We start from the raw sequence: 27,425 nt of genomic DNA, 5'->3' as shown, positions 1-27,425 counted from the left end.
GTAAAGGCTCAAAAACAACGACCAGCTCAGCACAGTGAGCACTCTGGCACCCTGACTGTGGTCTTGAAATACCATTTTCCATGAAAAGTATCCAGAGCTCCTTAGAGGAGTGTTGACTCAAGGCCTGGGGCAGAGCATGTACCAGATGAACCTGGAACATCTCGTCTGTCACAGGGCAGGTCAAAAGGACTTGGCCAACCTCAAGAGGCTCTCACTTGCACAGCTGGGAGAACTGGATCATTAGTAAGGGTTAAAACTGCACCTGGTGCTGGGAAAACTGGACAGGGACATGTAAAAGTATGAGATTAGATCACTCCCTAACACCATACACAAAAATAAGCTCAAAATGGATTAAAGACCTAAATGTAAGGCCAGACACTATCAAACTCTTAGAGGAAAACATAGGCAGAACACTCTATGACATAAATCACAGCAAGATCCTTTTTGACCCACCTCCTAGAGAAATGGAAATAAAGACAAAAATAAACACATGGGACCTAATGAAACTTAAAAGCTTTTGCACAGCAAAGGAAACCATAAACAAGACCAAAAGACAACCCTCAGAATGGGAGAAAATATTTGCAAATGAAGCAACTGACAAAGGATTAATCTCCAAAATTTATAAGCAGCTCATGCAGCTCAATAACAAAAAAAAAAACAACCCAATCCAAAAATGGGCAGAAGACCTAAATAGACATTTCTCCACAGAAGATATACAGACTGCCAACAAACATATGAAAGGATGCTCAACATCTTTACTCATTAGAGAAATGCAAATCAAAACTACAATGAGATATCATCTCACACCAGTCAGAATGGCCATCATCAAAAAATCTAGAAACAATAAATGCTGGAGAGGGTGTGGAAAAAAGGGAACACTCTTGCACTGTTGGTGGGAATGTGAATTGGTACAGCCACTATGGAGAACGGTATGGAGGTTCCTTAAAAAACTACAAATAGAACTACCATATGACCCAGCAATCCCACTACTGGGCATATACCCTGAGAAAACCATAATTCAAAAAGAGTCATGTACCAAAATGTTCATAGCAGCCCTATTTACAATAGCCCGGAGATGGAAACAACCTAAGTGTCCATCATCCGATGAATGGATAAAGAAGATGTGGCACATATATACAATGGAATATTACTCAGCCATAAAAAGAAACGAAATTGAGCTATTTGTAATGAGGTGGATGGACCTAGAGTCTGTCATACAGAGTGAAGTAAGTCAGAAAGAGAAAGACAAATACTGTATGCTGACACATATATATGGAATTTAAGAAAAAAAAATGTCATGAAGAACATAGGGGTAAGACAGGAATAAAGACACAGACCTACTTGAGAATGGACTTGAGGATATGGGGAGGGGGAAGGGTAAGCTGTGACAAAGTGAAAGAGCGGCATGGACATATATACACTACCAAACGTAAGGTAGATAGCTAGTGGGAAGCAGCCGCATAGCACAGGGAGATCAGCTCGGTGCTTTGTGACCACCTGGAGGGGTGGGATAGGGAGGGCGGGAGGAAGACGCAAAAGGGAGGGGATATGGGAACATATGTATATGTATAACTGATTAAATTTGTTAAAAAAAAAAAAAACTGCACCTGGGTGAATTGCATTGTAGGTGTTTATGTGCCATTACATCCATGAGTTCACAGTGATAGCAAACCAAAAGAGCTAACCGACTGGTCACAATTGGACAATTCTAGTAAATCAACTCACTTTTTCAAAGAGCAATAAATGAAAGGAAAGAATCAAACACATATTCTGCTTTTCCTATACCAATTGTAAACCACATATAGCAGGTAAGTGAGAGTTCCTCTTTATGAATGTATTCCAACAAATAAAGGAAACAGGAATGCCAGAATTACAGTATCACCCTATTGCAACCTCTAATGAAATAATGGATCTAGGTTAATCATTAACAGATGTCACATCACAAAATGAGAGATACCCGACACCATGGGCTTCCTGATGGATGAATACAATGACACCTATGAAGCAGTCTTGCATCCTGACCAAATCAAATCTTATTTGGATCAAGCCTCTAGATTTAATAAGTAGTTTACAGGAAACAGGAGGACAGAAGAATATATAAGACAACACAGGGGATACAATCAGTAAAATCAGAGCTGCAAGAAACTCTACAGGACAAATGACCCTGTTTCTTCAACAAATGAGAGAAAGAGAGCTACAGAATAAGAGACATAATAGACATTTCAACAATCACAGTGTGTGGCCCTTATGTGGATCTTGACTCAAATGGAAAAAGAAAAACTCACGACACTTGTGAGATAATTAGAAATTTTAACAGTAAGTGAATATTTGATGATGTTAAAGATTTATTTTTTTTAAAGCAATAATAGCGTTGTGGCTATGTTTTTTTTAAAAAAAGAATCTGTCTTTGAGAGATACACTGAAATAAGAACCAGTGAATATGATATGGTGTCTAGAATATGCTTCAAAATAAAACAAAAAGGGAGAGAGTAGGTATTGGTGGACATGAAATAGGACTGGCTATAATAGTGGCTGAAAGGGGAGGGGGTGAGTACACAGAAGGATTCATTATATTCTTCCATCTTTCCTGTGTATCTTTAACAGTTTTCCTCAATAAAAAATTCAACCAAACCAACAACTGGACCGCAGGAGCCTCTCCCCTCCCCACACCCCTCATAGAGCCAACGTGAGTTTACCATGGCCCAAGACTCACCACTGTATTCCCCTGTCTGGTGACTATGCCACAATGGGTTACCCTCTGGTTTCCTAGCCTGGTTCCCCAAATGGCTTAATGAAGGTAAAAGATTTAACATAAATTCATTTCCACTTCCGTTGCTTTTCCAGCTCTCTCAAGCTGCTATAACAACACACTTTGACAAACCTAAATATCCCCTTTTCTTTTTCATATGGAAAACAAAGTAAAATAGAACATTTGACATGCCATAGACCAAATTCCTCTATTTTTTCCCCCAAACTCCTAATTTATCTCCTCCCCTTCTTCCTGTCCCCCCCACCCCCACTATCCCCTTTGGTAACCATGAATCTTTCTATGTCTGTAAGTCTACTTCTGTTTTGTAAATAAGTTCATTTATATAATTTTTGTTAGATTCCACATGTAAGTGATACCGTATTGATATCACTTATATGTCAAATTCCTCTAATTTTTTTTTGCTGGGATAATTAAGATGAGGTCTAAGCATAAGCTAAGACATCTCGACCAGAATTTGGCCCCTTTGGAACTTTCACTCTCATGGAGAGAAGGAATTCAGACAATAAACAGAGCAAAGATATCCCCAAACTCAAGATTTTGTGGCTGTTCTCTGAAAGCAAACCAGGGTTGCCAAAAAATTCAATGACCCACAGGTCCCATCCCCCTGCCCCCAATCCTCCAGCCTGGCAAACATCTGACACGTGGTATAATCTGGACAGAGTCACGCATCAGTAAATGAACACAAGGAACCACACCAATCAGTTCACACCAACAGAGAAATGTGGCTGCTTTCCACTTGGAATATGTGTTAAATAATACAAAAGAGCTAAGTCTGAGGTAAAAGTAGTCCCCCAGGTAAAGACAAGAAAGGCCTAACACCAACATTACAGAAAGATCTTCAGCCACAGACGGGTGGGGGAGGGTGCCAAGTTGGTGCAGAAACGCAGAGCCTCCTCCCACTAGAACTGCAGGGAGCACTCAAGAAAGGAAACCAAGACTTTTCTTCTTCTTTTTTTTTTTAATGTACAGTTGAGCTTAAAGGGAAGGAAAAGAAATCCTCAGGTGTCAGAAATGAGCGAGAATGAGTGAGAACTTGAAGCCAGGGGTTAAGAGCAAGAGCAGGCTGGAGCAGCCCCAGGGAGCATGAGACCTGGGCACAGGCCCCAACAGCAAGAAGCCAGAGACTCAGACACGGTTTCAGGCCCATGTGGGGCAAGAACAGGACTGAGGGCCCTGCAGAGAGCGGGGCACATAAAAAAGACTCACCAACTGGCCTGGAGATGTGGCAACCAAGTCTGTCCCTGCCTAAGGCTGTGGGTGGGAAGAGAAAAGTCTGTAAGAGAAATCACACCTCAAGCCTGCTCCACAAGGGGGTGTTAAGAACAAAGAAGCAAGCATGGTGAATAGCAAAGATAACTTGACCAAATTCACCATCTAAAAGACAGAGATTCTCTGACTGAAGAAAGAAGAAATAAAGACAAATCACCTTCAACGAAAGTCAAATTCAACAGCTGTAGGAATTATAGGCACAGATGTTCAACATACAACCAAATTTAACCACCCTTGATCCTTATCCATACAACTGTAATAAGAACAAACTACTGAAGCCCGCACACCTAGAGCCCGTGCTCCGCAAGTGTGCACCTATTTGTTATTCACAAAAGACACATCTAAAGCGACGCAGAAAGGTTGAAAGTAAGAGGCTAGAAAAGATATGAAGCAAATACTAACCAAAAGGGGAAAATTTGGGTCTAATTAAGTTGTATCAGACAAAATTGAGTTCAGGGCAACAACAACAACAAACCACTAATTAGAACAATAAACGCCCCAAACCAAAAACCGACAGAATTATAAGCCAACAATTTCAAAACCACAGTAGGAGCTAAAAAAAATCCCAATTATAAACTTATAGATCAAGCAAAGGAAAATAATGAGTAAATAAATAAAAGATTAGAATCACATATTTAACAAGCTTGATCTGGACGTATGGAACCCTATACTTCAAGATTGGAAAACTGTACTCTCCTTTCAAACACACTTGGAATATTTATTAAAACTGACCAGGTCACAGAGCAAGACTCAACAAATATCATGGACTATCTTAACCACATTCTCTAACGTGAAGTCATAAAACCAGAAACTCTATGGTGGCGACTGGGGTGCAAAGAAAAGTAATCTCCACTTTCTGCCCCTTTCCTCTGAGCACAGAGAATCTACCCGCCCACTAACCCAAACTTAATACTGTACGTGTGTAGGGAGTGAGCTGGCTTAGGAGGTTCTGGAGAACATGGAATGATTATGCCACTTAATATCAAAGACAGAGCAGTAGCTAAGTGCCTGGCCAAACAGAACCTGCTTGACACTGGGTGCCTCCTGGGAGTGATGCAAGGATTAAGGAGATAAAAGGACTAAGTCGTTCAGGGGAGCCCAGATACAACACGGTAGTTGATTCTAACCTGTGAGTTTTAGTTAACTTCTCTGTTTTTTAGCCTAAGAAATTGAAAACATTTCATGAGCTGTTGTTTTCCCAAGGCAACTACCTAGTTATGAATTCTGTTTGGGTTTGTTTTTCCTCATCAGTAAGTAAGCTCTCAAAGAAGAGCTGGGGCCTGAGGGCAAACCAGTATATTATCATACCCTTGGTCCACCCCTAGCAGTTTCGATAATCAAGATTCATTACCAGGTACACTTTCCTGTCCAAACATGAATTATGAAGAAAGATCTTGACTCCTAGGGGCAGCTGTTTGCTGCTGCTACTAAACTGCGGCATTAGGAGTATTCGATTTATTAAGGTAAGAAGACAAAGATCAAGCTCTAATGTAATCACTTTTCAAAATACTTGCAAGCATTTAAAAGGGAAGGGAAGGGGACTTCCCTGGTGGCGCAGTGGTTAAGAATCCACCTGCCAATGGGGGGGGACATGGGTTCGAGCCCTGGTCTGGGAAGATACCACATGTGGCAGAGAAACTAAGCCCATGTGCCACAACTAATGAGCCTGCGAGCCACAACTACTGAAGCCCACATGCCACAACTACTGAAGCCCGCACTCCGCAACAAGAGAAGCCACCGCAATGAGAAGCCCACACACCACAACAAAGAGTAGCCCCCGCCCCCTGGGGGAAAGCCCGCATGCAGCAACGAAGACCCAACGCAGCCAAAACTAACTAACTAAATAAATAAATTAACTAATTTTTAAAAAGTCATTAAAAAAAAAAAAAGGGAAGGGAAGGACTAGTCTAGGAGGGATAAAGCTCCCTTTACTCGAATTAGAAATCCAACGAAAATTTAGAGGAAAGTCTTTAAATGTACCTAAAATACTTTACTGAAAACATTTTATCTCCACTTAAAAATATAATTTTCCAAACAGTATTCCATTAAAGTGTTTCTGTAGCAATACGAGTTCTCTAAGGAGTTAACATCAACAAAATATAGCCATCGGTGCCATTCAGATCCTGCCCCGTGGTTTTTATGTGTATCTTTCCTCATTCAGATGCATTAAATCTTTGTACCACCAGATATCTTAGTAGAATTTTATACATATATATAAAAACTGAAACTCTTACTTTATTTGTACATCAAAACGAATCTCTCCTTTAAATATAACCCAACACAGTGCAAGTACAGGTAACGGGGAGGAAGGAAGATCCTTCCTACATTAATTCTCAGTAATTTCATGAGAAAGAAGAGGATAATTTAAACAACAACAGATTTTTAAAAACAGTCTATGACAGATATTTTCCAGAACAAATACTACTACTACTCCTTAAAAAATATATATATATGCGTACACATGGTGGTCTCAAATGAAGTATTTCCTTGTTTCTGCTTGACTGAAGTTATCCAGAATACTTAGAGAGAATCTCACTACGGAATTTCAGTTGAAAGATTTCTCAGAAAAACATGCAGATGAAGTTCCTCTGCCACTCTTACTAAATGTGACCCTCTACAGATGAGGAAGTAAAGGCACCAATGGATAAAGGCTGTTCTCTGCCAAGAAATGAAACAGATGACTCCCGCCCATCTGAAAGATAAGGATGTGTCTGGAAAGTGCAGGAAGCCATGTCTGAAGTTGTCCAAGACCTGTCAGTTTCAGTACTTAATACTGATATAGTCCCGTCAACACAGCGGTCACAGAAGGGGATAAGCCCTCTGGGCCAGCAAGGCAGGGCATCCATCGCTCTCAGCCTGGCGTAGGGCACACACCCACCCACATGAAAGTCAGAGTGGCCGTGTCTGTGCAACAAGCTCCCAGGCAGGTTCGTGAAGGTAGCGATGTGCCAGCCATGCGATCTGCTAGGGCACAGCCTGTCCACCACATCCACTGCTGCCTGTCTTCACTGTCACCCAGCCATGAAGGTGTCCCCATGCCAAATGACTGGTTAGAGCTGCTCAGTGAATCCAGGGATCTGATTAGCCTAACAGATCTAAAAGTGACACTTTCCTTAACTGTGGCTCCACTTGGGAAAGACTGGACTATGTGTTACGTGTACAGAGGTGAAAAGAAAGACTGTGTAATGGGACAGCAAGTGCCCTTCAACCAAATCTGCTGCACGTTGCTTTCTCCAAGTACCTGCCAAAGGCATGAAGTGAATCTTCCCTAGCTTTTTACTCTTCTCCCATCCCAGGCCCCTTCTCTGCTAAAGGCACCAATATGCAAGTTACATTCTGCTGAAATGAAGAGGCTGCCAAGGTGAACCACACATCCTGGGTTTTCTCAAACCTCACCACACAACAGAAAAGGTAAGATGGAAATCTACAACGAGAGGATTCATCTGCGGAAATATGGTATCAAGAAAAAGAAGAAATAAAGACAAATCACCTTCAACGAAAGTCAAATTCAACAGCTGTAGGAATTATAGGCACAGATGTTCAACATACAACCGAATTTAACCACCCTCGATCCTTTAGCCATACAACTGTAATAAGAACAAATGCCCAAAGTCACGATAAACTGAAGAGACGGCTCCTGGTTCTCATCTCACCAAATGAAGCTCCTCGGTGTCCATCCACCTAATTATCCAGCACTTGGAGAAGCCCACCGCCCCTGTGCCAGTTACTGCCCGGGCTGCCCGCTGGGCCAGGCAAGGCCGGGCGCCCTGCAGCAGCCCGTTTCTGCAGCAGTGTTTCTATCGGGCAGGAGCCAGGACTCTCTCGCAGCTCTCCCTGAAAAACAAATAACAAGGAGGCAGCCCAGAATCCTTTTGCCTAAGAGCACTGGGTGGAACACTGCGGAGGAGACATGAAGGCAGAAAGGAACAGGGTCTCAGTATTCGCGCTCCTTATGATGCTTTATCAAGTATCCTCCAACACTGAACCACTGCTCCCCAGGGGAGACTACAGCTAGGTTCCTGCGAGCCTTCGGCCACAGCACTTTCTTAAACCAATCAACACACACTCTTGTTTTACGAGTACTTCTGTTTAAAGATACCTTATTTAACATACATTGCTGACTCATACTACTGAACTCAGCAACAACGGACTGTAACTCATGCCTGAATGCGGCTTCTCTAACATGTTTTCTCCGTAAGGCACATCAGTCTTCTCGTGCTGGGGAACAGAGACAGCACTTTGGCCCCGTGATTGGGGGGAGGGGGCATTTCAAATGGCAAAAATCGCCAACAGAAAGCACAAAAATGTGAAAAAAAGTAGCAATAAATAGACTGTGAAAAGGACCCTTGTTTACAGTACGAGCTGCAATGAGAAGCATCGCCTTGTTCAACCTCAACTGGGGACCCCGTGCGTTGGGAGACTCACATTTCCACCGCTCTGCGCATGTCCAGGAATGACCACAAAAGCTCTGTGAGTGCTGATTTTGAGGTTACGAAAAAATTTTAACGAGTAGGTGAATTCACAAACACAGAATCTGTGCGTAATGAGGACTGACTGTACTTTTAAGACCATGTCCAAACCAGCCTCCCAAACTGACTCGGAATAAATCCGTAGCCCGACCTTACAGCAAATCTTACAAACTTCTGTGTCTGTGGAGTCCTGGTATTACACGCAAACCTACTCTAAAGCTGACCTCTGTAACAGAAAGAGGCTCCAGGAACTAGTGAAGTGGGGACCCCGAGTAGGCTCCGAGGGAGACCCCTAACTGCAACTGATAAACGATGAATTAGAACAGCAACGCAGGAAGCCACGGGAAAGCAAAGGACAGACAACTAAAAATCATTTTGGCAGCAGTTTTGGTCTTGTATTGAAAAGGTGCAGGTGGGAGAAGACTTTAACTGGAGGGCGCTTCTATCTGAGGGACACATCATTCTACAAGGTTTACACCACAGTTTCCACGATGCGGCAATGCACGCTTTTTATAAACTCAATTCGGTAATGCTATTTTAATGTCTGGAGTTCTGAATGGGGATGGGATAGGGCAAGAAGTGCACGTTAAATAAGCAGCTAGTGCCAGGCATTGTGTGAGAACATTACCGTTATTACCTCCATCAATTCTTCCCAGCCCTGAAAAGTGCATTTTCTCATCTTGATTTTACAGCTGAAGGCTCAGAGAAGTTAAGTCAAGCACCCAAGATCACACACCCAATTTTACTCCAAGTCCATCATACCATCCGGGTTTCTTCCAAACGGCTAAAATAAGTTGAGACGTTGCTTGGGTAATTCAATTAATTGAGTATCCAGTGAAACACTGAATTGAACACAGTATTTCTGGTAAACTTTAATTCATGAGTTTTCCTCTAGGTACTCAGATCTTTTCCAAAAAGAAAAGAGGAAAAAATATTTTCTCTCTATTCATAAATCTTCAAACCAAATCATGGAAGACTACACACAGATCAAATAGCAAATAACAGAGGTCTTCATCCTGACTCCTACAAGAGTGTCACTTTACCCTGAGTGCAAAGGTGGCCCTGAGCAAGCACCTAACGGAGAGACCTCGTGGTAGGTTTCTCTAGGCTCCAGACTCTGAAGATTTTCGATCCCGCAAATGTTGCCTAACTGCTGCCGTACTGCATGAGGTTTACACTGTGGAAAGGGCATGCTCTAAGTGTCCACATTACTTAGCATGAATAAGCATTTTAGATGACAAGTTTTACTAGAAGAGGGAAAGGTGGATTCGTTGCCAGAACGACAGCACCATCTTCTGGTCAGTGAAATGGAATGAAGACAGAGAAAGTCACACCTGGACTTAAAAAAGCACTTCAATAGTTTAGTAACACAGAAGAGAGGCAAGCTAGAAAATTTAGTGTCTGCAAAATCCAAATAATGTCGGTAGTAAACAAACAGCCTCACGAACCAATCACAGAACAGAAAAAAACTTCGAACCAATCACAGAACAGAACAAACTTTAACTGTAGGTCATTACTTGTTGCCATTCTACTTCTGGAAACAGTGCAGCCACGGCCAGCCTCTCAGTCCTCCCACACTGCAGAACCCATCATCCTTATGAAAGAAATTCCTTATCATGTCATCACTCACACTCACACCCACACACCTCTAGGTGCACCAAAAGGCTCTCTGCTGCTCACACACAAAGTTGAAATTTGATGAGGCAGCGATCAAGGCCCTCAGAATCTCATCCTTTCCAACCATATCTCCCACTAGTACCAGTCTGCAGTTAGGGAGCATCATCCTCTCTTATGCGTTCTGACAAGTCGTTGGAAAGACCGAGGAACTGATGCAACATAGCATCATCCTTATGTTCCCCCAAAGCATAAGACCCCTTAGTAGATTGTGTTGGAGATGGATTTGGGGCCTGAGGTCCAAACAGGGCTTCCTACCATAGCCAATACCACCCCTACAGAAATCCAGACCAGGAGACCCCCATCAGTGAAAAGACCTGACAGTTGCAAGAAGCCTCTAAAATCTAAACTATTTCATAATCTCAAGATTAGGAAGAGACCCCAGACACTGGTTTTCTAGGCCTGCCTTCTTCAATGCAGTGACTCCTCCACTGGTCAAAAAAGCCCTTGGGTGTCAGCCTCTTCCTAATTTCACCGATCAGATACGCCACTGGCCTCCTTCCATGAGGAGGAGCAAGTAAGGGGGATGGAGGGGGGTCAGACACTTTAGCCACAATGTTCCTCTCTGGGTGAGAAGTGTGGATGTCTCCTCCCGGTCCACGGAGATATAAGAATGAAGGAATGAGCACTCCTGCCAGAGGCTGTCCACACGAATCCCCAGCCCCACACTGGTCTAGAGACAGGAAGCACCTGAGGATGGAGATCTTTGTCAGAGTTACCTTTACTTCCTCCCTACTGCTAACACCTGCCACAGGGCTCTGCACAAATGGAAGAGAAGACTCTCCATTACATAAAAACTTTACCTGTCTCCTAAACCATCTGAATTCAAACTTTTTTGACCATGAGCTACAATGATACATCTTTATTACAACCCAGTACACATACATGTATTCTTGCATGTACAGATTTATACCTGGAAAAAACTTAACATTAAAAAAAGCAAACCTAAGCTCTCAACACAAGGGTTTGTTAAAAAAAAAAAAAAAAAAAAAAGACAAAAAAACCCAGCAAACCTATCTTTATTAGATGGGACTCACTCTGACATTTTCTAACTTTTTCCTTTTATAAAAAAGCTGGTCACACTCACTAAAATGATTTCACAGCCCAGTGAGAGGGTGAGCCAGCCTGACAAATTGTGTCATAAACATCCACTTTCCTGCCCACATCAGCTCTGCCTGCACGATCATCTTCTCTGCTAACTCAGAATCAGCCTTCTCTCAAGGACCCTATCAAGGCCTCTTCTCAAAGCCTTCCCCAACTCTTCCCAGCACTGTCCCAAATACCAAGGATGTAAAATAATGACTAAGAGGCAGTCCCCACTTCAAGAAGTCAAGTCTCCTGGATGGGGCAATTGAACACTATATGATAAGCCCTAGGTAAGCCATCTTCCCTTCCTCTGAACACAAAACACTTGCCATCTGTATGCACTGATTCATTCATTCATTCAATTATTCTCTCCCAACTTGACTTGCTCCAGTATCATTTGTGTAAACAACATTTACATGTTTGTCCAAAGATGAATCCGTCAAGTAGGATTTCTTTTCTTGCAATCTTATTTGTCAAGAGATAATTTTCGTGAACTCTAAATTAGGAACTGAAGTGCACCGTCACTGATTCTTGGAAGCCAATGGCCCATTTATTATTCTGCATAGCATTTATAAATGTGGCAGGTTCCCAGATAAATTCAATTTGGCCTCAGTCTCTAAGAGAAGGCTCTGAACTAGAGTAAATGCAAACACCAACCTCCTAGACATTTAAAAATAAATAGAACCTGCTCAAATATATCCATCAATTTTTGACCCTGTGCTACAATGCCACCAACAGATGTGGAAGAGTGCCATCAGGGATGCCACCTCTGACAGCAATCAGGCTTTACAAGAACAGCTCAAGTTGACAAACTAAGCACTCCATACCTGGAAATTCTTTTGAAAGCCTCAGACTTAAAAGAAAACCAGTGAGATGCAATATATTATTTTGAAACTTGAATTAAAAGACTACCCCAAATCAACATTACAGAAGGCTTGTACAAGGGGTAAGATGCAAACTCCTAATTTTAACACATACATTTCATGTTTCCACCTTCTAACTTCCTCTCCAGCCACTCCACCACATGTACCCCCTGTTCCAATCAAACCAAAGGATGTGCTGGTCCCACTCTTTACCAGAGCTTTCTCAGGCTTCTTCTACTAGGCTAACTCCAACTCATTATTAGGATCAGCACCACCTCCTCCAGGAAGCCATCCTTGTTAACCCTCTTCTGCGTCTCCATGTCAGTCTGAACTGGTTCTCCCTCTCTGAGCAGTGTACCTTATCACAGCTCCCAGCATGTACTGATGCACTAGTTATCTAGATACCCGTCTGCCTCACTAGACCATGAATTCTTTGACTGCAGAAATGCTTATTATTTCATCTCTATTCTCCATCTAAATTCAGTCCCTTGGTTCTTCAACAGTAGACAGGCAAATATTTATGCAAAGATTAACACTGCAGCTTTCAAATGAAACTCCCCCCCTTTTTTTTTGGTTGCACCACTCAGCTTACAGCATCTTAGTTCCCCAACCAGGGATCGAACTCATGTCCCCTGCAGTGGAAGCATGGAGTCCTAACCACTGGACCACCAGGGAATTCCCAGAAACACATCTTCTTTAAAAAAACTTGCAAAATACCTCATAATTATTCTATTCTCTGTTGTACTGTAAAGAACACTGAACATAAAAATACAAGGTATCTAGCAATATACATTGATAAATAAATAAGGCTTACATCCATCTGAACCTATAATTACAAAAATGCACACCTAAATGTGACCCTGCTCACACTATAACACAATTCATATTTGGGGAAACAACAAATACTAAAACCAAGAGATGTCCTATAAGTAGCTCATACTTTTTTGCTAAATAATACGCTGTAAAAATTTATTTCCTTTTCCTTTAAATTATCTATATAACACCAATAAAGGATTTGTGAGAAAAAAAGTCTCGGTTTCAAAGTTTTATTTTCATGTGTTGGTGTCTTTTCTATATTCCTTTTCCCAATACCATAGCAGTTTGCTCCTCTGCCTTTGAAGCAATTAGAAAACAAATCTCTATGATGTTCCCCACGATACTCCAATTCACATTAAGGAAGAACAAAAGACATTCCTACTAGTTGGACAGTGTAATATAAAGCCTTATTACTAAACAGTTATTTTAATCCATGCTTGCTTTTTATAATCATGAAACCTGAAAAACACTCTTAAATATCTAGATATGTTGACATGAGGTGACATGAGGTGTAGAAGTTAAGGTAAAACCCTGGTCTGAAGTGCTAGAGTAACCACCACCTTAACACTTCAGTGGTCTAGCATTTTCTGGCATTTTTGCTCAACATGATGAAGTGACATTTACCCTGCTACTAAAGTGATGTTTGGGCTTCTTTCCAGGATAAACAAGAAAAGACGGGTTACAAAAATACTCAACAGTGGAAATATTATCAACAAACATCACAAATCAAAAATGTTTCATATCCACCTTCCCAGAATAGCAGATTTAAACCAAAAAGTTGAAGAAGGAAAATCCAGAGAAACTAATTCCATAAATTTCATGATTAGAAAAAAGATAACCATAAAATAACTACAGTCAACAATATGCTAGACGTCTAAGCATTTCAGAAGCAGGACGTTTCCTTTTGCCGTGCCCCCGCACATATAAAAAAGAAAGTACTACGACTTTATTCTTAAACTTAAATATTTTAGTACATAGGTAATATCTGTCCTAAAGAAAAACAGAAGATAGAAAAAAAAATACGAAAGTAAAATTTTCCTGTAATCTCACCACCCCAAGAGATTCGCTGGTAACATTTTTTGTAACAAAATAATATTCTGAAACAGCCACTGAAGTGGTCCAAAATCATTTCACTTATAGTTTTTCAAATTTGCTAATACCAAATTTATTTCATTTCTTTAAAATAGTAAGGTTGTAGACAATAGGAATCATGTCTGAGAAAACAATGCTAACATGTAAAGACTAACACAGCTAGCCTATTTAATCAACCAGTTCATTATTTCTGGTGACAAAACAACAACAAACAGCATCTGAAGCCTCAAGAATAAGAATCAGAGACGCAGGGTCTGTGTTGAATTCTCAAACTTAGTCTCTCAGTGGCCTAAGAGCAAGCAGGCTGATTAATCTCACTGCTTCAAATTTCCTAAAACCACCAGCATCCTAAAATACTTCCCAAGAGCTGACTATGGCTGTGGTACTAAATCAGGCACAATGGAACCTGCTTTCTAACTTATTCTGCATAATCTTGAAAAGTATGTATGATAAAAACAACAAGAACAATGAAACATACAACTACATTCAGAGATGCACAGAATTGTCTGAGTAAATGAAAAGATACATATTCCTGGTCATAAAGACTGAATTTTCTTTTTTAAGACTGAATATTTCTAAATAAAGATGTCAATGGAATTAATTTGTTAAAATAGCAGTGAAAAATCCCAGTGGGCTTTTTGAGTGACCCTGACAGAATGATTCTAACACTCAATACAAAGAATAAATAAAAGCTTATTTTGAAATAGGAGTCAAGAGCCCTAAAACTGTTTAAATTAAGTGTCCGGCAAAGAACTGGTTAAATAAACGATGATACCTTCATATGATGAAATGTTATTCAACTAAACACAAAAAAAGAGCTTATTACATAGACACGAAGCACTGGTAAGTTAAAAGAACACACAGTAAAACAATATGCAAAGAATAAAATATTATAAGGTAAAATATATACTTAAATATAATATACACAGTTGAAAAGTAAATCTCAAATACTACTGCAATTATCTTTGTTAATAAAGAGAGGGGCACTACACAAATTTTTAATTTTTTGGTACTTTAAAATTTTTCCATTAACAAAAATTATCACTGTTTAATAAAAAAGAGGTATAAATGAGTTGTTTCAGGTTTTTTTTTAGGATTATCATTATGGACCCAATGATTTCATGCCTTCAGAATTTATTTTAATAAAATAATCAGAGATATAAAGAAAGACAAAGATGCTCATTAAAGAATTAACTTAAGGATTTCCCTGGTGGTGCAATGGTTAAGAATCCGCCTGCCAATGCAGGGGACAGGGGTTCGAGCCCTGGCCCGGGAAGATCCCACATGCCGCGGAGCAACTAAGCCCACGTGCCATAACTACTGAGCCTGTACTGTGGAGCCAGTTCACCACAACTACTGAAGCCCACATGCCTAGAGCATGTGCTCCGCAACAAGAGAAGCCACCACAACGAGAAGCCAATGCATCGCAATGAAGAGTAGCCCCCGCTCGCCCCAACTAGAGAAAGCCTGCACACAGCAACGAAGACCCAATGCAGCCATAAATAAATAAATAAATAAATAAAATTTTAAAAAAGAATTAATTTAAAATAGTAAAAATTTGGATATAACTTAAACATCCAAGAGGGATATAGTTAAATAAGTTACATGTACCTATACAATGAAATATAATGCATCCATTAAAAGGAAACTCTTCAGGCTTCCCTGGTGGCGCAGTGGTTGAGAGTCCACCTGCCAATGCAGGGGACACGGGTTCGTGCCCCGGTCCAGGAAGATCCCACATGCCGCGGAGAGGCTAGGCCCGTGAGCCATGGTCGCTGAGCCTGCGCGTCCGGAGCCTGTGCTCAGCAACGGGAGAGGCCACAACAGTGAGAGGCCCGCGTACCGCAGAAAAAAAAAAAAAAGGAAATTCTTCTAGAAAAATGTGTAATGGCATGGAAAATGCTTGTGACATAATGTTAACTAAAAAAGCAGATCCAAAAATGCATTTAGGGCCTCCCTGGTGGCGCAGTGGTTGAGAGTCCGCCTGCCGATGCAGGGGATACGGGTTCGTGCCCCGGTCTGGGAGGATCCCATATGCCGCGGAGCGGCTGGGCCCGTGAGCCATGGCCGCTGAGCCTGCGCGTCCGGAGCCTGCGCGTCCGGAGCCTGTGCTCCGCAACGGGAGAGGCCACAGCAGTGAGAGGCCCGCATACCGCAAAAAGAAAAAAAAAAAAAAAACAAAAATGCATTTAAAGTCAGATCTCAAGTAGTATTAAAAATGTTACGAAAACACTCATCTAGACAGAGTAAAACAACTGACAGGAAACACTAACCAAAATATTGTTAGTATTCATATCTACATGGAGAGACCATGGTTGAATTGTTTTCTTCTTTGTAATTTCAAATATTTCTCACATTTTCAACAGTGAGTTTGATTTACTTCTAAAACTGGAGGTGGGAGACCATCACAAAAGCAATTTTTTAACAAATGACATTATAACTAAATTTGATAGGTTTCCTGAATACTCTGACAAAGCAAACATTCTTAGATCCAGATAACATGGCCCTTAAAACACAAAAAATCAAACCCAATCCTTTGGACAACAAGCAATTTAACAGACTATGAAGATTCAGCCTCTGAAGCACAAACACTGCATTTTTCCTGGTTACATTCTAACTGCCACAGGACTCTTCCTCATTGATCCTTTAATGCTGGCAATTATATTAAGAACCCGGGAAGCCTTATCTGGCAGTCAGGAAGCTTTCTGCCCTATTCTCACACCAGCTGATGCCTTAATTAGGAAGAGTCCAAGTTACTGCCATGCTCTTAAATAAATCTGCCTGATACAGATTTCATAGAAGAGATGCATAAAGCTGCTAATTCTCATGATTAAACACATAAGGGAATTAGTAAAACAAGAAGGTTCTTAATAAGTATTATTAAAAATTTCCACAGTGCCTTTCGTGGATTAAGCAATTTAGAGAGGGAAAGAAAAGAGTCAGTTGCTCTTACAAGTTTTCAAATGAGAAGATATCTACATAAAACACATAGACATGAATGCTTCTTACTAATAACGATTTTCCTTTATCAAACTAAAGTATTCCATAAGCCAATACTATAAAAAAAATCTTCTCTATATAAAAACAAATATATTGTTTCCAGGTTTCAGTACTTACAGAATAAAAATCATGTAGCATTTTAACCCACAAGTTAAGTCACCCATCGCCTCTCTCCAAAACAAGCTTTTTATTTTAAAAAGTCATGTCATAGTTGAACTCATTTATTTATTGCTATAAATTTATAATTCAATATAATTGTTGTAAGCCAACTCTACATACAGTTTAAGATTAGGAAAATTAACATGCAAGAAAAAACATCATTTGTTTTTTGGTTCTTTCTTGACTGTTTTGTGCATTTCCTCTTCGACAAGAATAAATATACAGTAACATACTAGCCAACTATGAAAAGTAGCACAGATGGAAGCAAAACACCAAGTTGTCAGGATATTGTCCCTCAGTATATATGTGTATTTGAAAGGAACTGAACTTAAGTTACTTTTAATTGGTTAAAGGAGGTAAGTAGCAGGTTCTTAATGCATTAACATTAGATTTTCTTAAAATGTTATTAAACAGAGAAAAAGGTAGTACAGCATGGTATAATACGGCAGGAAGTTTTGTGTCAAATGTAGACGCTATTAGGGTAACAATTAAAAAGCAAAGGTAGGGGCTTCCCTGGTGGCGCAGTGGTTGAGAGTCCGCCTGCCGATGCAGAGGACGCAGGTTTGTGCCCCAGTCCGGGAGGATCCCACATGCCACGGAGCGGCTGGGCCCATGAGCCATGGTCGCTGGGCCTGCGCATCCGGAGCCTGTGCTCCACAGTGGGGGAGGCCGCAACAGTGAGAGGCCCATGTACCGCAAAAAAAAAAGCAAAGGTAAGGCATTCCACCTCCTAACAAACTGACCTTTCCACTGATGACAACATAAGCTCTGGAAAAAAATGCTAAAAACAAGTATCGAAGGGCTCTGGAACAGAAGCAGAAACAGGGAGATTTTAGAGGGGAGTCAAAACTTGGAGGAAGCAAACTGCTACAGAGTGAACTTCCTGGGGTTTTTTTTTTTTTGGTTGTGACTCTGCCTTAAAGGGAATATGTAGTAAAAAGGGCAAAGAGCAACTAAAACTCTGATAGAAAAATCCCATGTCTTTCTGGTAGGAGGAGTCAGGGGAAGACACAAGGGGAAACCAGTGGCAACACCAAATGAGGAAGGAATCCTCAGAGAGGAAACCAGAGAATGGGAACTCCAAATGTGGTGTAAAGATAGCCCACGTCCCCGGCTGACCCTTAACCATGCATGTGGCAGACTGAAAGCAGTCTGAGCTAAGATCTGAGCCACTTCCCACAAGCATGAAGGGGTTTGTAGTTTTAGCTAATTGCCCGCTAAAACTAAAACGAAAACATCAACACTCTTCTGAGGAATATAAGTGAATCCAGAGTCCACAAAAGAACATTCAAAATGTCCAGAAAACAATCCCAAATTACTGAACATATGAAAATGTGGTCCATTCTCAAAAGAAAGGTAATCAATAGGTACCAACACCTAGGTGACACAGATGTTGGAATTATTAGACAAAGACTTTAAAAGAGCTATTCTGAATATGTTCATTGAGGTAAAGGAATATAGGCTCAAAATAAAAGAAAGATAGGAAATCTCAACAAGAAACAGAAAAGGTTAAAATAAACTGGATGGAAATACAGAACTGAAAAATACAATATATGAAATTAAAAATTCACTGGATGGGCTTAATAGCAGAATAATGATGATTGAGGGAAGAGTCAGTGCCCTTGTAGATAAACAGAAATTATCCAATCTGAAGAAGAGAAAAAAAAAGAAGGTAGAAAAAATGAAAAGAGCATCAGGAAATACAGGAACAATAGCAAAAGGTCTCCCACATATAGGTAGTTGAAATCCCAAACAGAGAGGCAAGAGAATACAGCACAGGGAAAAAATATTTGAATAATGTCTAAAAACTTCCCAAATCTGGTAAAAGACATATATCTATACATTCAAGAAGTTCAGTCAACCCCAACAGGATAATTACAAAGAAAGCCATGCCAAAGTATATCATATTCAAACTGCTAAAAAATCAACAGTAAAGAGAACATCTTTAAAGTACCCAGAGAAAAACAACCCATTACATAGAGGGCAGCAATGATTCAAATGACTGTAGTCTTATCATCAGAAACCATGGAGACCAGAAGACAATGGAACATCTTTAAAATGCTGAAAGAAAAGCCCAGAATTCTATATCCAGCTAAAATATTCTACATGAATGAAGGGAAAATGAAGACATTTTCATATAAAGAAAAACTAAGAGAATCTGTTGCCACCACACCAGCACTGTAAGAAATACTGAAGGAAGTTCTTCAGGCGATACCCTGAAGAAACTTGGATCTTTAGGAATGAATGAAGATATCTGAAATGGTAAATATCTGGGTAAATTTTTTAAATTATCCTTTTAATTTTTTAAAATATTTATTTATTTATTTAGCTGTGCCGGGTCTTAGCTGTGGCACGCGGGATCTTTAGTTGCAGCATGAGGGATCTAGTTCCCTGACCAGGGATTGAACCAAGGCCCCCTGCACTGGGAGTACAGAGTCTTAGCCACTGGACCACCAGGGAAGTCCCCCTTTTAATTTCTTAAAATACATATGACTGCTTAAAGCAAAACTATAACACCACTTTGTGGGATTTATAATCAAAGCACGTGTAATACATATGCCAATTACAGGCTGGAAGACAATAGGAATTGGAGTAAATGGACCTATATGGATGTAAGCTTTCTCCCTTCTATGTGAGAATATGAACTCTAAATGCACTGTGAAAAGTTATGGATATATATTGAAATTTCTAAAGCAACCACTAAAAAATAATGCATATAGGTATAGCACTAAAAAGCTAATACAGAAATTAAAATGGAATTCTTTTTAAAATTTTCGAATAATCCAAAAGAAGACAGGAAAGGGGGAAACAAAGGAACAAAAAACAGAGGGACTAAACAAAAAACAAACTTTAAAATGACAAGCCTAACCATATAAATAATTACATTAAATGTCAGTGGACTAAATACTCCAATAAAAAGCCAGAGTTATCAGAATGGATTAATAAAAAGGAATACCCAACTATATGCTGTCTACAAGAGACTATTTTATATATACACAGATAGGTTGATAGTAAATGGCAGAAAAAGGATATACCAGCCAAACATTAAAAACACAAGAAGGACAGACTGACTATATTAATATCAGGTTAGACTTAAAAATAATAGTAATACAAAAGATAAAGAAGGACATTTCATAATGATAGTCAATTTACCAGAAAGACAAAACAATCATAAACGTGCACACACCCAATAACACAGCCTCAAAATATATGACAGCAAAAATGACAAAATTAAAGGGGGAAACAGACAATTCCACAATCATAGGAGATTTTAACACCCTCTCTCAAAAACTGGCAGAACTGGGCTTCCCTGGTGGTGCGGTGGTTGAGAGTCCGCCTGCCGATGCAGGGGACACAGGTTCATGCCCTGGTCTGGGAAGATCCCACATACCGCGGAGCGGCTGGGCCCGTGAGCCATGGCCGCTGAGCCTGCGCGCCTGGAGCCCGTGCTCCGCAAAGGGAGAGGCCACTACAGTGAGAGGCCCGCGTACCAAAAAAAAAAAAAAAAAAGGACTAAAATCATATTAAAATTTCTAGTCACAACAGAATTAAATTACAAATTAGCAACTATAAGAAATTAGGAAAATTCTAAGTACTTGGAAATTAAACAACACACTTCTAAATAATCCAGGGTCAAAGGAGCAATTAGAAAAACATATCTAAATTAATGATAATGAAAACAACATATAATTGATGGGATGCACCTGCAACAGTGCTTACAGGATAATTTATAGCTTTAAATGCTTGTATTAGAAACAAAAAGAGGTCAAAATCAATGACTGGGAGAGAGTCTTAGCTACACACACACTGTTAGCTGGGCTTGAGGCCTTGTGCCCTCACATAGGAGAATGGAGATCCAGCCGAAAGTGGAAACTGGGGCAAACTGTGAACTGCTTGAAGGTTGGATGCTGAATGTTCCCCAACCTCATTGGCAAAGGGTGAGAGCCTTACTGGCTCCAGGTGTTCAAGCACAACACCTGACCAATCACGGGCTGACTGCTAAACTATAGGAAGCCAGGCTCAAAAAATTTTTAAGACTTAAAAAAAAAAAATCACATAACGTTCTACCTCAAGAAACTGGAAAAGAAGAGCAAAGTAAACCCAAAGCAAGTAAAAAAAAAAAAAAAAAAAAAAAAAAAAAAGAAGAAGAAGAAAACAAAAAAGCAGAAACCAACAAAACAGACACCAGCAAACAACAGAGAAAAATGAAGTAAGCCAAAAGCTGGTTCTTTGAAAAGAGCAACAAAATCAGGAACCCCTAGCTAGAGTGACTGAGGAAAAACGAGAACACAAATCAATCCCACGAATGAAAAACAGTTATCACTACAGATTTGGTAAACATTAAAAGGCTAACAAAAAGCACAGGTAAAGTTTAAAGTTATAAGCAGCCTTTTAGCAAATCCAGTACCGAATAATCGCCTCAAAAGTCGTATAACAACTCTAATATTTATCTGTTCAGCACAATCAAAAGCTACGCTTTTAAAAGGATGATTTTATATAAGCACACTCATACTGTGGACTGAAGTGAAGCTGTGAAGCCGAGTACCTCCCCCCATCCCAACAAATCATCCTGAACAAGCTCCTAAGGCAGTATATCGGGAATTTCTATAACTCCCTGAATTGGGGCTGGTTTTACAAAATAACCAATAGGTTTTTACCTCTACTAAAGTGCCTTCATCAATTTTTGCTTTTTAAAATTTTCCTGTAGTATTCATGGCGTACTCTAATCTCCAGCCTTTCAAAACAAATGAAAAGGTTATTTTCCTCAAGCTATTTCTATAAAACTTACAGGCAGAGAGATAATGCCTTATAATATATCTAAGGACACTCAAGACAATGTCTAACTATTGAGAGTATGACTAGGAAGAGCTAATACATTTGAAATATTGTTGAGCTCTTTTCCCCATTTAACAAAACTATATTAGATATATAAAAATCCTAAATGTGTCTGAGGTATTCAGATGTGACCATTACAGGTGATTTCTTATTCGATTACTCTGAGAAAAATTCTCAAACAGTGAGGCTAAGTGATCTCCTCCATGGCATCAAGTCCCACACTGGCCACGTGCTGTCTTCCCTGAAAAGCCAGAGGGGAAGAATATGAAAACATAGCTTGGATGGGTTTTCACTATCTGAACCCCAAAGCAACCAGGGACTCTTTTATCTTCACAGCAGGAGCAAACAAAATGCAACAGGAATCGAACTAAATGGCACTCAGTAGAAGAGTTTTAATAATTTCAATAGACCTGAAAAAGAGTTTTCATATTAATGAAAATGGCTTTAAAGAAATCTTGATTAGACTTAGCACTACCAAAAGAAAAAGGCAGGTGTCAGTTAAAAAGCAACTCCGTAAGTGTAAATCAAAAATAGTTTGTAACCGAGCCAAAGAAGCCATTACAAGCTGCTATATAAATAGGCATTTAATGATTTTTCCAACATTACGTTATTGATCTAACAAGCCCTCTGTTTCCGCTGAAATGAATAAGTAATTTGTTTAAGATAACATTAATAGGATTTGCGGCACATTAGATACCCTGGGTCTCTCTCATTGGTAAAATTACCACTATAAAAAACAAATTTTATATTGTCTTTCAAGAAAACATCTGCATAATTTCAGAAATCACAGCAAAAGGCGAGAGACATGAGATACAACCATCAGGCACAAAATGGCGTTTCTAAGTCATAACACCTTGAATGTCATTTATTCAGCTCAACAACTATTTAACATACACTTACTAACATCAGACATTACGACTCTAAGCACTGAAAACACAATGGCAAACAAGAGATATGGTCCCTGCTCTCAGTCTATCTGGGAAGACAACCAAGCAAGGCATACTAAGAAAGGATACCAGGCTAGCACAGAGAATGGGGTCTGATCCCCTGCAAAGGGAGCCAGAGAAAACATCTGAAGACACGGATGTTTAGGCTGAGACGAGGAGGCAAGTAAGATGAAGCCAAGCCCTGGGGGTGGGGGATGGTTGAGTAAAAGATGGCTGCTGGCCAACAAACACATGAAAGAATGCTCAACATCATTAATCATTAGAGAAATGCAAATCAAAACTACAATGAGATATCATCTCACACCAGTCAGAATGGCCATCATCAAAAAATCTAGAAACAATAAATGCTGGAGAGGGTGTGGAAAAAAGGGAACACTCCTGCACTGCTGGCGGGAATGTGAATTGGTACAGCCACTATGGAGAACAGTATGGAGGTTCCTTAAAAAACTACAAATAGAACTACCATATGACCCAGCAATCCCATTACTGGGCATATACCCTGAGAAAACCATAATTCAAAAAGAGTCATGTACCACAATGTTCATTACAGCTCTATTTACAATAGCCCAGAGGTGGAAACAACCTAAGTGTCCATCATCCGATGAATGGATAAAGAAGATGTGGCACATATATACAATGGAATATTACTCAGCCATAAAAAGAAACGAAATTGAGCTATTTGTAATGAGGTGGATAGACCTAGAGTCTGTCATACAGAGTGAAGTAAGTCAGAAAGAGAAAGACAAATACCGTATGCTAACACATATATATGGAATTTAAGGAAAAAAATGTCATGAAGAACCTAGGGGTAAAACAGGAATAAAGACACAGACCTACTTGAGAATGGACTTGAGGATATGGGGAGGGGGAAGGGTAAGCTGGGACAAAGCGAGAGAGAGGCATGGACATATATACACTACCAAATGTAAGGTAGATAGCTAGTGGGAAGCAGCCGCATAGCACCGGGAGATCAGCTCGGTGCTTTGTGACCGACTGGAGGGGTGGGATAGGGAGGGTGGGAGGGAGGGAGATGCAAGAGGGAAGGGATATGGGAACATATGTATATGTATAACTGATTCACTTTGTTATAAAGCAGAAACAAAAAAAAAAAAAAAAAAAGATGGCTGCTGGCAAAGAAACTGCGGTCGTAGGCACAGCACGTGCACCACCAGGGATTTATGTTAAGGGCTGTCATTTGTGTCAGAAAAGAGACTATCATGGAAAATTAGACTTTACTAGTACAGCCGCATGTATCAAAAGACAACAGTCATCTAACTTCTTAACCTAGGAGGAAAAAAGGTAAGAAGGTCACTCCCCACATCACCCGTTCACACACACATCTATCTACTCACGCCACGGCATGTGCCAGGCACGAAAGGAGGATCCAACAGAGAATAAGATGGGCAAACAAGCAAATCAGAGGACTTCTGTACCTACATGATTCTGAAATGTAGCTCCCTGATTTCAGGTATCATTGAATAAAATACTGAGCTTAAAAGCTACTGTACTATTGAAAGACACTTTCAATAATAAGTAAGGGAGTAATCATTATTGCACATCAAATATGGTGTAACAGGAACAATAAAAGAAGCTCTGACACCTCACACACATAAACAAGGAATTATGCTTGTATTTTCAACTAAGCACTACTCACTAGTGTCTTACAAATTTCAGATTTGCACACACTCATCTTTACTTTTCATAGCAAGGGAGGCCAAGCAAGTATTTCAATAATTACTACCAATTGTCAAGCACTGCTGGTGGAGTGCCAGGCTCTTTGCTGGGAACTTAACATCCCTGATCTCATTTCACAAAGGAACTAACTATCATCATCTGTGTCACTCAAACGAAGAACCTGAGGCTTAGAGAGTTTATGTAACATGCCCAAAAATGCATGGCTGACAGGTGGTGGAGGCAGGTTACTACTCCCTGTGTCAGCGTGGCTTCAAAGCCTATGCATCCCCTTCTCTCCCACTGCATGGCTCCTGAGACTGACCAGCAAGGAAGCTGAAGTGTGACACTGAGTGAGCAGGGGAGGCGTGACGAGATTTCGGGTGGGGAGTTAACATTCAGTGTTCTCTCATCTACACCGAAGTCTCACTACAGTCTTAATCTCAGGGTCCCTGCCCCCCACTAACAATTCTCTAAGAATTCAATCCCTTTGGATTCCAGGTAAACTGTCTTTCTAAGGATTGTGGGGGGAATGGGTCACAGAAATAAGCAAATATTAAAAAACATTTAACTAGCAATATCATTCACACCCTGGATCCAACCTTGTTCCTGGTGTCATGAGCTCCTGAAGTACATTTCACATTGAAATCTACTGCTAAGTAACCATAATAAAAGTTCATAGTGATGTCAAGCTTTATAAACATAATCATCTCATGCAGTCCTCATAATAACCCTAAAAAATCCATAACATCATCCTCAGTTTATAGAGATAAGCAGAAGCTTGTCAGGATTAAGTACCGTGTCCAAGGTCACACAGCCAAAGGTAGTGTAGTAATATGACTCCAGAGCCTAAACTTTTCATTTCTATAACATAGCATATATTCCTGCAATGGTTATATAATTTTTTTAAATACCAAAAATACTCTGACCTGAATTTGTGTATTTGTAGAAATTTTCATATAATTGCTCATATAGCTACATTATCAGAGTTATATAGTTTTAGTCTGTGGCACTTCATTTAATAAAAAGAAAAATTACATTATTAAGCACCAGGGAACTTGAAATCTGTCTGAAGAAGCAGCTTAACAATATATATTTTCTTCAATATTTAACTCAATAGCTTTTCATCCTAAGAAAATAGACTGTTTTGTGATGGTTAATATCAAAATCATTTAGGGTCCAACAATAAGAGAGGTAGCATTCCACCTTTTTACAATCCTAATTTAGAAGCAGATAAAATATCTTTCAGTTTATTTGTTCGTAAAACAAGTATTTGACACAAGTTTAGTGGAATAAATAAACCACAAAAAATTATAAATAAATGAGAAAAGTACAGAGGCAAACAGGTCAATACAGGGATCACCTTTTGGTGTCTGTCCCCTATTCCTCTCAATTTGCTATTTCTAACCCTCAAATAGTAAACATACAAATCATTTCAGAAAAAGGGCAATGGGAAAGGAATAGAAAAGTAAAAAGTATATGATATAGTGTATATAAGGAATCAATACATTTGTCTTATTTTCTCATCTACACATGATACTTACTAATTATTTCCTTTATTTTAGAGACAAGCTCAAAACAAACCGGGCAGCAACGCTTGTGAATCAGCTGACTGAACCCACAGCATTTAGACTGGGAAGTGGGCAAGCTCCCACTTTTCATTAATACACAAAACAAAGGTCCAAAAGACTTACCAATTGGTACTTGTTCAGGTTGGCTGAGAGAAACAAATGCTGATGTGTCATTGATCCAGGATATCTGAATGTTACCTGTAACAGTGAATTAAAAGTAAGCATTTAACTATTTAGATAGCTATCAGATTCCATTTGTACATCTGATATATTTCAGAATATCCATCAATTTAAAGAGAGATGAGGTGCTAGTTTAAAATTTGATCAAAATCTCAGCACTACAGAGAACCAAAACTTAAATCTACCACTGAAGCTATTTCAGTTAAAACTTCAAGAAAGGGGCTTTCCCTGGTGGCTCAGTGATTAAGAATCTGCCTGCCAGTGCAGGGGACACGGGTTTGAGCCCTGGTCCGGGAAGATCCCACATGCCACAGAGCAACTAAGCCCATGTGCCACAACTACTGAGCCCATGTGCCACAACTACTGAAGCCCACGCACCCAGAGCCCGTGCTCCACAACAAAGAGAAGCCACCACAATGAGAAGCCCGCACACCACAATGAAGAGTAGCCCCTGCTCACTGCAACTGGAGAAAGCCTGCACACAGCAATGAAGACCCAACGCAGCCAAAAATAAATTTTAAAAAAACTTCAAGAAAACAGACAAACCAGGAAAAAAGAAGCAGCTTTAAAAATTTGTTTTAAAAACAAAAGATAGATCCTTCTGGATTAAATCCTGAGGCAGTTTATCATTCAACCCAATCTCATGCCAGGGCTGGAGACATTTTTCCAATCAAGATCACTAACAGGGAGTTCCCTGGTGGTCTAGTGGTTAGGATTTGGCACTTTCACTGCCGTGGCCTGGGTTCAATCCCCGGTCAGAGAACTGAGATCCCGCAAGCTGTGCAGTCAGGCCAAAATAAAAAAACAAACAAAAACTAATGAAGACCTAAATAAATGAAGGAATATACCAGTTTCATGTACTAAAAGACTCAAAATCCATGAACCTGGTATATTAAAAAAAAGTCACTAATAAAAATCAGAGACCACGTATGCTAAAAAAAAAAAAAAAAAAGCCCAACTATTTCTTTTTAGAGATTCAAACTCTGAAAATTATGAATGGGGAACATGAAATGAATCAATGT

At 39.9% G+C, this 27,425-nt stretch overlaps 1 protein-coding gene across 1 annotated transcript in view; it reads right to left on the bottom strand.

The window, feature by feature from the left end:
• PARN (poly(A)-specific ribonuclease) overlaps positions 1-27,425 on the bottom strand; it is a 161,031-nt gene that overhangs the window by 74,323 nt on the left and 59,283 nt on the right. Inside the window, exon 21 of the mRNA XM_082643472.1 lies at positions 26,347-26,421. Within this exon, the coding sequence (XP_082499598.1) occupies positions 26,347-26,421 (75 nt within the window). The remainder of the gene's footprint in view (positions 1-26,346; positions 26,422-27,425) is intronic.

The sequence above is a fragment of the Mesoplodon mirus genome (genome assembly GCF_964341445.2).
Source record: "Mesoplodon mirus genome assembly, chromosome: 15".
Taxonomy (NCBI): Eukaryota; Metazoa; Chordata; class Mammalia; order Artiodactyla; family Ziphiidae; genus Mesoplodon; species Mesoplodon mirus.
This window is presented reverse-complemented; position numbering and strand designations above follow the sequence as displayed.